A 12500-nucleotide genomic window follows, 5' to 3' on the forward strand; every position below is an offset into this window, starting at 1 on the left:
TAATAATAATAATAAATATCCTGAATGTTGTGATGATATTTGTGATACTGGCATGGCAAACACAGTAGCATACAGAAGGCTTAAATAATTGAAAGCTACAGGGTTTTCAACTACGGCTCTTTGAAGTTTTTTTTTCTTTTTTTTAATGTATTTTGCCAATTAAACTTTGTGGCCAGAACTGATCACTTACATTTATTTATTTAATTGTTTATTAGTTTATCCTTTTTGAATCTGAATACATTTTGGCTATTATACTTTGCATGTGACCTTAATGCATAACTATTTATTTATTTGTTTGTTTGTTTAATATTTATATGATTTATTTATTTACCCTTTTTAAAGCAGAATCACTCAGATTAAATCTGATAGGTATTGCTTTGTGACATTTATTATGTTGGGATAGAAATTAGACTCCTGTTGATTGTGTGTGTGTGTGTGTGTGTGTGTGTGTCTGTGTGTGAGTGTGTGTGTTTTTGTGATATGAGGACATAACTTATGAGGACATTACCCCATGCCCCCATATTTCAAAAGGCTTATAAATAATACAGAATTGGTTTTTTTTTTTTGAGAAAGTAAAAATGCTGAAAGTTTCCTGTAAGGGGTAGGTTTAGGTGTAGGGTTGGTGTAGGGTGATTAAAAAATACAGTTTGTACAGTATAAAAACCATTACGCCTATGGAATGAACCCACAATTTACAAAAACGTGTGTGTGTGTGTGTGTGTGAGAGAGAGAGTGATGGAGCTGATTTGATCCTGGAACTTTCTCTCTGTCTCTGCTGTCTTTGGGTCAGTGGGGAAGAATCCCCCATTACCACGGCAACAGCACCCTCCTCATCCTCACACACACACACACACACACACACACACACACACAGACAGAGTCAGAGGACGGCGTAAGTCCTTTATCAGAGGTAATGTGTTTTGTGTGTCCAGCAGCGGGTGTCCTCTCGTCTCGTCTCAGATGAATATTAAACAGACTGTGTGTGTCATTATATTAACCTGCGTGTCCTCTGAGGAACTTCAGCTTGTGATACCGGTCAGCAGACGCCCTTCAACAGCCTCACACACACACACACACACACACACACACACAAATGATGCTGTCGAGTCATGAACTTGATGAAGTACAACATTAAACACAATCATCAGATACACACAGAAACTCAAAGCTCTTCGCTACAAACCACTAAATTAAAAGTTTAGTTTAACTTGAGGAAATTATGACAGAAATATAATACCATTGCAATAATAAAATAATGTATAATAAAAAGTACTTCCTATAGTTATAATAATAATAATAATTTAAAAAAAAATACAATTTAAATGATTAATAATAATAATGATAACTTAATTAAAATGCAATCTAGAAAAATGTAAATGGGGGAAAACTGAATTTGGAAAAAGGTAAAGCTAATTTTATGGGGCAGCACAACATTAAATGCTGCAACTCGCGTATCTTATTAAACTTTTTTCTTTTCTGAATTAAATCTTCAGAGATGATGTGAAATACAATGATGCGTCCAATCACAGCAGGGCGTCCTCGATGAGCACACGTGATTGGTGGACACAGTGAGAGAAGCGGTGGATAGGGGAGGGGAAACACAAACCCCGCCCACTCACATTCACTCTGATGAGACGCTGTGTGTGTGTGTGTGTGTGTGTGTGTCCTTCAGTCTAATCTGTGTGTGTCTGTAGACTCATGTAGCTTCGCCTGCTGATGTTGTGACTTCCTTTGATGTGATTCTATTCATAGCGTCAGGATTCATGACGGGGTCAGAGCAGCCACTATCTGTCTACATTCACAGAACTTACACACAGTGAGCGCTGACCGTCTGTCTGTCTTTGTGTTTGTTTTTCTGTCTGTCAGTCTCATCTCTGACAGGACTTTAAATAAAACTGACAGGAAAAATAGAACTGATTTCATAAGGGGCCCAATTATTGCATAAACTAATGAAGTTTTAGGACTAAAAAAATAATAATTAAGGTGGCAAAATAATTTCATAAGGTCCAAAAGGTTAAATAATCTGTTATGAATTCAGTTGACTTTAAGATTTTTATTATTGAAATTTAATTAAAATGAAAAGGAAAAATTAAAATCGGAAAAAATTGAATTTGGGGGGAAATGTTGATTCTATAGATACCAAAGATAAAAAATTTTTGTTGAAGTTTCATGAGTTCAATTGATTTATTTTTTTTTTTTTACGACTAACGATTAATTAAAGCAGAATCCAGAAAAATTTTACAAAAAGAAAAAAACATTTCTTATGGCCCAAAATTTAAACAAATTATTAAATATGAACGAATTCAGTCGATTTTTTTTTTTTTTTTTAAACTACTAAAATGTAATTTAAATGGAATCCAGAAAAAAAAACAAAAAAAAAGGAATTTCGGGTGAAAATAAAACTGATTTCAAGTTTTATTAAAGATTGACTAAATTACTAAATCTGTCTGTTTCAGGAGAATTCTCTCTAAATCAACTTCCAGGAACTGTGTCTTAAACCCACACACACACACACACACACACACACAGCAGGGACGGGTCAGGATGGTTAACTAGTCACTTAGAGTTTATTTATTTTTAGCCTAATTACTTGAATAATGAAGGCTAATTATACAGGGCTTCCATCGATTTGTTGTTCAGACAAACCACTGACTAGGTGATTTTTAACTATGTTTTGCATTTGCACAGAATGCATTGGGTTTCTGATGCAGTGTTATTTTTGCATGCTGTGAAGTTCACGTCTGATTCAGGATCAGATGAACCGCCGATTCTCACCGAGTTCAGGAATGTGCAGAATCACGCTCGCCGTATCCCATGATGCCACTGAGGGACAATGACGACCCTTCATCATGCCTCACAGCACCAAACGCCTCAATGAGAGCCATTGTAGAGAGTGTGTGTGTGTGTGTGTGTGTGTGTGTGTGATCTCATCAGGGTTTCTCTTCTGTCACCGTCCTCCTCTTTCATTCTCCATCATGTTTTGCTGATGAGTTTTCTGATTATGAATGACGTATGAAAACACTGATGATTACACATGAGTGAATATTGCTGCAGATCTAATTAGTGCTGGACAATATATCAAATATTAACTAGATGGTGAAGATTGTAGACCAACGTTAAGGTTGGCTTGAGAAAGCCTAGTTTTAAGAATAGTTTTAAGAATTTAAGATTGAAATTTTAAAAGCTTGTTCAGTTTTACGTAGTTTTTAGTAGTTTTAGTCTTAAAAAAATCATATCAGCTCAATTGAATTCATAAAACTTTAGGAATTTAGTCAGTCTTTGGGCCCTTTGAAATCAATTTAATTTTTTTCCAAATTCCATTTTTTTTCCAATTAATTAGTTTTTTTAAAATCAAATGTTATATTAAATGTTATAAAATTATCAACACAATTGAATTGATAAAACTTTTAACAATTTATTCGTTCTTTGAGCCCACTGAAATCATTGTGTTTGTTTATTCAAAAATTAAATTTTAACTGATTTCCATTTTAATTAAATTTTAGTCATAAAAAAAATAACAACAACTCAATTGAATTCATAAAACTTTCAACCATTTATTCAATCTTTGGGTCATATAAAACTAGTTTTATTTTTCCCAATTTAAATTGTTCTGGATTCTGTTCTTGATTCCATTTTAATTAAATTTATTTAATTTGACTTCTAGATGGTTGCTAGGAGGTTGCTGTACAGTTGCTAGGGTCTCTTGGCAGTTGCTAGGGTGTTTTAGTGAAAAAATATATAGGTAAATATTGCTGCTTATTATCATTGGTGCACACAAATGAAAATGATGAAATATTAAAAACATGGAAAACTTTTAACATTTAGAATCTAATTGGCTCAAAGTCATTTATACATATATACTGAGCTATATATTGAATATCATTAAATCAATTGTAAAATAAGATTTTTTTTTTTAAAGCTATAAGCCCTAAATCACTGTAATCTGTTTTTATGAGACGTTTGCTAAACTCTAATGGCGTTTGTATGAGGCGACGGCAGTGTTTGATCAGTATGTGGTTGTCGTTCATTGCGGTTCGATTCCTCGGGATCCGGTGTTCCTCTCCGAGCGACGGATCGCTGGTAATCCCCTGGACCGCGGCCCAAGCCACACTTCCTCCTCAGTGCTTCTCCTTCCTCTTATTGGCTCTTCAGCAGCCTATCAGCCTGCAGCGAGGCTCAGATGCAGAGAAGGTGTTGTAAAGCATTAAGCTCCCAACCGCCACGACCACAGAGGAAGTATGAAACAGGAAGTCGTGGGCACAAAGTTATCACTTTCACTAGTCCAGTTTTTTTTTTTTTTTTTTTCAGAGTAAAGTGGTTGGTTCCTTTCACACGTGGCAGGAGATATCAAAACTCTTTTGCTTTCGCTTGCTGTTTCTCATCCTTGAGCTCATATGAAGTTCTGTTCCATGATTAAATGAGTTTCTCCCTGACCAGACGTCACATGTTCTAGATTCCCGGTGTCCCACAGTCTAATACGTGTTTGTTTTGTAGATCTGCGTGGCTTGGCAGCGGTTCCTCGTGGCATGACGACCACTAACAAAGGAAACAAGGCCTTGAAGGTGAGCACAGTCTGTCTTTAGGGGGATAGTCCTCCCAGAAATTAAAATTCTGTCATTATTCACTTGTTCAGATCTGTGACTGACTGTAGAACACAAAAAATGATATTTTGAAGAATGTTAGTAATCAGACTGTTTCGGTTCCCATTGAATTTCAATATATTGACAGAAAATACAATGGAATTTAATGGGAACCGATGATGACATGAGGGTTATTAAATAATGACAAAATTGTCATTTTTGGGTGGACTACATCTATGTTATTAATGATCATCATTTACTCACCGTCATTCCAAAACTGTATGAACACAAAAGATATTTTGAAACATTCACATCCATAGTATTTTTTGCTCATATAATGGAAGTTAATGGGAACCGAAACGGTTTGGTTACCAGCTTTCTTTAAAATATTTGGAAGACATTGAGAAGAAGATATTTTGAAGAATGTTGGTAACCAAACAGTTTTGGTTCCCATTGACTTCCATTAAAAAAAAAAAGTGCAGTGGAAGTCAATAGGAACCAAAACTGTTTGGTGAAATGATGACACAAGGGTAAGTAAATAATGACAGAATTTTAATTTATGGGTGGACTACTTTCATTTACTCACCATTGTGTCGTTTAAAACCTGTGACGTTATTTTGAAGAATGTTGGCAACCAAACAGTTTTGGTTCCCATTGACTTCCATTGTATTTTTTGTCCATTTAGAAGAACACAAAAGAAGATATTTTGAAGAATGTTGGTAACGAACAGTTAGGGCTCCCATTGACTTCTATTATATGGACAAAAAATACAATGGAAACCAATGGGAACCAAAACTGCTTGATGAAATGAGGGTGAGTAAATAATGGCAGAATGACAATTTCATTTTTGGGTGGACTGCTATAATGTTATTAAAGATCATCATTTAGTCACCGTTTTATCTTATGATAATAGTTTGAAGAATGTTGGGAACCAAACAGTTGATGGTCCCCACTGACTTCCATTGTGTTTTTTGTCCATATAATGAAAGTTGGTTCCCAACATTCTTCAAAATATTTAGAAAACATTTAGAAAAATACAAAAGAAGATGTTTTTTTGGAAGACATTTAAAAGAACACAAAAGGAGATATTTTGAAGAATGTTTTAGTTTTGGTTCCCATTGACTTCCACTGTATTTTTTGTCCATATAATGGAAGAAAACCGTTTGGTTCCCAACAAAATATTGAGAAGACAAATAGAAGAACACCAAAGAAGATATTTTGAAGAATGTAGGTAACCAAACAGTTTTGGTTCCCATTGACTTCTAGTGTATTTTATGCCCATATAATGGAAGCCAATGGGAACCAAAACTGTTTGGTTACCTACATTCTTCAAAATATTTAGAAGACATTTAGAAGAACACAAACAAAGATATTTTTGAAGAATGTTGGTAACCAAACAGTTGATGGTCCCCATTGACTACCACTGTATTTCTTCTAAATAAGTTGAATGTTATCTGGCGCTCTCCTGGACTCTCAGGTGAAGAGGGAGCCCGGCGAGAACGGGACGAGCCTGACGGACGATGAGCTGGTGTCCATGACGGTCCGCGAGCTCAACCAGCACCTGCGCGGCCTGTCCAAAGAAGAGATCCTTCAGCTGAAGCAGCGCCGGCGGACGCTGAAGAACCGGGGCTACGCCGCCAGCTGCCGCGTCAAGCGCGTCACGCAGAAGGAGGAGCTTGAGAGGCAGAAGGCGGAGCTTCAGCAGGAAGTGGAGAAGCTGGCTTCGGAGAACGCCAGCATGAAAGTGGAGCTGGATGCACTGCGCTCCAAATACGAGGCTCTGCAGAGCTTCGCCAGAACTGTGGCCCGAGGGCCCGTGGCCCCGGTTTGTAACGCGGCCGTCCCCGTCTCCCCCCGAGGGCACTTGGCCTCCGTCATCGGGCCCCTCGTTCCCGGGAAGGTGGGAGCCACCAGTGTTATCACGATAGTTAAATCGAAGACCGATGCGAGGTCTTAGTAGTGCACAGATTGGACGGGTTGGTCAGTGCATGAGGGTTTAGGTGCGGGATGCTCCGCTTCACAGCCCTTCGGTACTCTCTAATGTGGGCTTTTTCTGGGTTACAAAAGAAGGAAAGCACATCTAGGACGGTCAATTCACTTGGGCTTCCAAAACGATCTCCAAATTGCTAAACTCGAATCTAAAACCATGCAGCCAAATTTTCCTGGTGGATGTGTGTTGTATTGCTGTGAGATTTGTAATTTTGTACAAACATCGGCGACTTTGTATCGTGCGTTTCACATGAGGTCCAAGTGCTTTCTTTGTCATTGTAATATTGTACTTTTTATACAGCGTTTGTGTTGATTTTCTCTTCGGATGTGCTGTTTCGCCATTTTTCCGTCCTTTGGTTTTAACGGACTGCAGGCACAAAACACTTTAAACCGTTCGGACTTCCAATCTCTTCTGGAGAGTATCAGCCAATGAGAAGCTCCCTTTACCTGAGCCTCATTTATGCACTGACCAATCGCTGACGGGCAGGAGGAGAAGAGGCGGAGTCAAATCAGCTGATGTTGTTCATATGGTAGCTATCAGAATATCTGCCACCAGTTTATGCGCTCCGGTCGTCCGTTTCAGGACAGGAGATAGTTTTTATTGGCAAGGCAATAACATGTTTATGTTATGCGACGTATTGTGTTGTTTATTTCATGTTGTGTGACCCTCACGCTGAAGGTTATCATGTCTCTCGTTGTCTGTAAATCCAGAGACTTTTTTATTTTTTGTGTGTGTGTGTGTGTGTGTGTGTGTTCTGTGCCAGTTTTGGGACTTAAAACAAGAAGAAAAAAAATCCAAGTTTCTGTTTTTGAAGGACGGACTGTTGGGTGACATAAACTGGTGAATCTCACAAGCTTTACCATAACTTTGTTGCTGTGAAATTTGCGTAACGTATTCTAAGAATCTTTGTCTCTATGGTGGAGTCTTGAATTTTATATATATATATAAAAAAAAAAAAAATGACAGAGTATCTTGCATTATTTATAAAACATTTAAAAAAGAACTATAAAGTTGTTTGATAGCTCTCTTTTTTGCAATTGTACCAAAAGTGGCTTAACTATTGAAGTCAATAGCTTTTTCTAGTGACTAGGCGCGTCAAACTGTGGACTAGCGCGTGTGGTGTGATTTGTACTGGTGAGGTGGCGGTGTTGTTTACGATGTGGATGTGATGCTCTTATCTTCTGATTTCAGACAAACGCGCGCGACGAGCGCCGCTTACCCAGAATCCCCTCTGAGCGTTTGCGCGCTCCATGTTTAAGTGGATGGGATGCAAACGCGAGCGCAGGGATGCATGGGACGCGGCCACGTTGCTTGCGTTTGAGTCCTTTTATGTGACGTGTGATTTTTACATATTTTTTGGTGTAAAACGTTTCTATGGTATATTATATTTGTTGTTGTTTTTTTCTTCTTTTTGGGGTTGTTTTCTTTAAATGCCAGGGAAGTGACTCTGTCTGCACTGGGTTAAACCAGCGATGTGCTCCTGCTGCTCTTCATGCTGCGACGCTGCTTGAAATATTACTTTTCTCAACCTTTAAAACTTAGAAAGAGCTGTCCAAAATGTTTCAGGACGCTATCCTTTTTTTTTTTTTGGCGAAATTGTTTGTCCGTTAAGAAAAGAAGTAAAACTCAGAGCTGTTGTAATGCTGCGTTCACGTCTCTTCAGAATTACTGTAATTATGTTACAGTTCGTAGATGCTGTCCGTCCTCTGAAATTGTTACGATTGCAATGCACATAATGCTAAAAAAATCAATCAATCAGTGTTTCTAGTTAAATTACAGAAACACCTGAACACACTTGAAAACACTTGTTTTCCTGCCAAACACTGATCTTCCTCAGACTTACAAAACATATAAAAGTATTAATAATTAATAAAATTTAAACACATTTGCAAAAATTCACATTCACCAAAAATATATATATATATATAAAAAATCAAAATAAAAAATGATTTATTACTTCCAGCTGATTGTACTCTGTTTAAATGATGTTGTGTGTTTTGTAAGCCTGAGCAAGGTCGATCGACCATTTCTCTGATTATGCAAACTTGAGTATTGTGCAGGATTTATATATTTTTTAATTTATAATGCATGCTAAAATGAATCTATGTGTTGCTTTGTTGTTGTGGTTGCAAAGGGGTGGAAAATTTCCTGTAAATTTTCCAAAACAATCCCGGAAAGCTTCTGGAAATGTTCTGCTCTTTTGCAACTTTAGTTGTTGATGAGCGTGAAATACTCCATCAATACGCTGATTTTTAGCATCGTAAGCGCACGACTAGCATCTAAATGTGTTGCAGAATCTTCCATTTCGCCTCGTCACACAATCTTTTGTAAAGATGTGATGTTTGTGACTCAGAAGCTGATATTTGCGGTAATATTCACGATATGATGTGAACGCAGCATTAATGCTCTGAAACGTGATTTATTACAGCACAAGGTTCTTGATCTTTTAGTCTAATCTTGCGACAATCTGAACAGACGTGATTTCTGGTCTGGTCCGCACTGATCTGGCATTTTAAGAACGGATTCGTTTTAGGTATATTTGTGCGACAGGATTTGTTTTTATTTCTCGATGTAAATCAACAGAAATATCTTCCTCTGACTGGCTAATCTGTGAAATCGTTTCGTAACCAAGTCTTCGGCATTGCTTTCGTAACCAATGGTAGCGTTTCTCCTATCGGCTGTGGCGGTTTTGTGGCGTTTCTATAAGCGATGTATCGAACGGTTTTGAAGACAAAAAAAATTCTAGCTTCCTCGCAAACGATGATGATGATGATGTGATTGTCGTTGACGTGTCGGTGTGTCAGGTAGCACTACTGCCCAATAATGACGCTCCTGATCCTCTGATCAATCTCTCTTCCACGAGGAGCGGCTCGTTAGCGTTTGTTGTCGTTATGGTCGTCGTGGTGACTTGGTGTTAAAAGTGAACTATATGCAAATAAGCTGGCGGTAGGGAGGGGTCACGACCTCTCGGTAGGAATGTAGTTTTCTGTCCTTGAAGTTGTCGTCCGTGAATAATCGCAGCGATTGACGAGCGCTAGATTTACTCTGAAACCGAGCGTTTAGTTTCCCTGTTAGAAACAGTGCCGCGTCCCACGGCAGAAAATCAGTCTCTTACTGTAGAATTAGAAATATTCACTTAAATCTAGACACGTTTACTGTGAAAGAAAAATGACTTGATTTTGATATCTTTCAGAAAATAATATAATACGGTTAGAAAAATCTTAATTCAAAGGAAAAACAAGATCATTTTTCTGACCCCAATGGCTGATTTTTGTCTTGTTTTAAACAAACTCACTAAAGATTTTGAGTCTCATTTTATTTTTTTTTACTATGAACTAAAGTGGATTTTTCTGACTTCATTGGCAGATTTTTTTCATGTTTTATGAATTAAATTTTGATGCATTTTTCAGAAAACAGGGCTCCAAATCTTAAATGAGTTCATGCTTACAACAAGAAAAATTAAGGTTAAACTCTTAATTTTGAAACTTTTTTTTTTTTTTTAATAAAATGAGACTTAAAATCTTAAGCAAGTTTATAATTAAAACAAGAACAATTAGAAAAATCAACTTAATTCATTTTTCATTCCCATTTGGCAGATATTTTATCTTGTTTTAAGCATAAAATCACTTAATTTTGATACATTTTTTAGAAAATAAGATCTAAAATCTTAATGGAGTTTATGCATTTTTCAGAAAATAAGACTAAAGAACTTCAGTGAGTTTCTGTTTAAAACAAGAACACACATGTCAGCAGGGTTATAAAAATAAACCTTATTCAAAAACAAACAAAGCTAAATATTTGACAGATTTTTTTCTTGTTTTATGCATAAACTCACTTAATTTGGATGCATTTCTCAGAAAACAGTTCCAAATCTTAAGTGACTTCATGCTTAAAACAGGAAAAAATAAGGTCAAACTCTCTTAATTGCGATAGCTTTTATTAAAAAATAAAATGAGACTTAAAATCTTTAGCGAGAAAAATCAGCCATTGGGGTCAGAAAAATCATCTTGTTTTTTCTATGAATTAAGTAGATTTTTCTGACTTCATTGGCATATTTATTTATTTATTTTTTCAGCATAAACTCACTTTTGAAAGCATTTTTCAGAAAACCTAATCTTAAAACCTTAAAACCTTATTTTTAGCACAAACTCATCTAATTGCTACTTTTATTTTTTTTTATTGATTTCATAATTAAGAACAAGAAAACAAATCTCTCAGTGCAGTCAGAAAAATCATCTTGTTTTTCCATCGAAATGTTTATTTCTCTGACTTTAATTGTTTTAATCAAACTCACTCCATTTTTCAGACTTAATATCTGAATTCATTTTGCATCTCAAGTAAATGCACGTTGATTTAAGGATGTTTAGACTAGATTTTCCTGCAAAACAAGACAGAAATACAGCGGAAGAGCATTTTTTGCAGTGCACACACACACACACACACACACACACGCGTCTGAATCTCTGCTGATGGGCTTTTAATGAATCCGTCGCAGGTTTAAGACGGATTCACAGTCGACTGACTTTACCTCTGAATCGCCGGCTTTGTCCTACTTCTCCCACATTATCTTGACTTTTATTCGTTCTTGTCACGGCCCGATGTGTTTCTGCTCTTTCTCTCTCGTGGGACGCGCATTAAGACAAGTTTCATTTCAGGTAGAAGAAAAACGAGTCTAGGATCTTCAAAGAGACCGGTTTCAGTCATTAGCTGCTAAACGGATGGCTTTCGGTGACTTTTCCTCGACTCGGATCGATGAAACGAGGAAAGAGCCCTATTTATGTTCTCTGTAGGTGAAATAACATGATTTTAGACGCACTTCGGCTTCTTAATATTGTCGAATCGAACCCCCCCCCCCCCCACCCCCTTTTATGACTCAAAAAGCTCTTTGGACTCGGTCAGAAATGTCAAACTATAAATTGCTGTGGATTATTATTTGTTTTTGTCTAAAAAAAAAAGAAAATGATTTGTTCTGTTGTTTTTCTGTATGGGGTGTATTAAATTAAGATATCATAGTTCTTTGTATGAGAAATATAGATACCGTGAAAGTCCATTTAATTGTAAGTATTTATCAACTAAGTTATTGTACTTTTGCAATTTGTAGATAAGTAATATAATGTATTGGTATATAACGATGAAATTAACTGTCTGGGGCGTCTTTAATTTATTGATGTATATACTGTATGTTTGTTGATATACAGCTTACTTTATTTTGTATATGACTAATAAATACATTTTGAAAAACAGAGCTGGTTTTATGTCTGATGAGAGTGGCATTAATGACCTAATTTAACATGCATAAGAAATATTCCTGAATTGAAGCCTTTTTTTAGGTGTGCCGTGAATAGCATTGCCACATTTTATTTTATTTTTTTTCCACGGACCCCGAGCGAGCGAGCGAGAGAAAGAAAGAAAGAAAGGTAGCAGATGACCTAGTTTGAAGCAGCTCTCGGCGGGCGTATTTTTGGCCTGACATTAGTAAAACATGACAGAGTCTTGAGGGACGTCTGGAGACGTGTTTACGGCCGTGTTTCTGACCCTCGCTGATGTCATTTCCTCTCTGGACACAGGGTCTGCTCTCTTCTAATGACTGACCGCCGCTGTGGAATCAGAGCCAATAAACTGAAGATTTATGGTCCGCTTCCTCCAAAAATACTGATGTGCACTAAACTAAATGTTTATTTACAATTATTGCATTTATAATACTTATCAAAATAACTATTTATTTTAACATGGAAATATATATATATATATAAATACATATAATTATTTTGATATATATATATATATATATACTGTGTATATATAGAGAGAGAAACATATTCATTTCTATAGTGAACACAAATCTATGCTGTTCTATAAATATGTTTTTCCAAATAGAAATTTGGATGTGCAGAAATACATTTTAAGTAATTATTGTAGGAGTAATGTTA

At 36.5% G+C, this 12500-nt stretch overlaps 1 protein-coding gene across 4 annotated transcripts in view; it reads left to right on the forward strand.

Moving 5' to 3' along the window:
• mafgb (v-maf avian musculoaponeurotic fibrosarcoma oncogene homolog Gb) overlaps positions 1-11813 on the forward strand; it is a 23175-nt gene extending 11362 nt beyond the window's left edge. For all 4 annotated transcript variants that reach the window (XM_058791944.1, XM_058791947.1, XM_058791945.1 and 1 more), the window contains exons 2-3: positions 4495-4562; positions 6058-11813. In XM_058791944.1, coding sequence (XP_058647927.1) covers positions 4495-4562; positions 6058-6537 — 548 coding nt within the window. In that variant the 3' untranslated portion in view covers positions 6538-11813. The remainder of the gene's footprint in view (positions 1-4494; positions 4563-6057) is intronic.
• Positions 11814-12500: the final 687 nt, after the last annotated feature.

Source organism: Onychostoma macrolepis, chromosome 11 (genome assembly GCF_012432095.1).
Source record: "Onychostoma macrolepis isolate SWU-2019 chromosome 11, ASM1243209v1, whole genome shotgun sequence".
Classification (NCBI taxonomy): domain Eukaryota; kingdom Metazoa; phylum Chordata; class Actinopteri; order Cypriniformes; family Cyprinidae; genus Onychostoma; species Onychostoma macrolepis.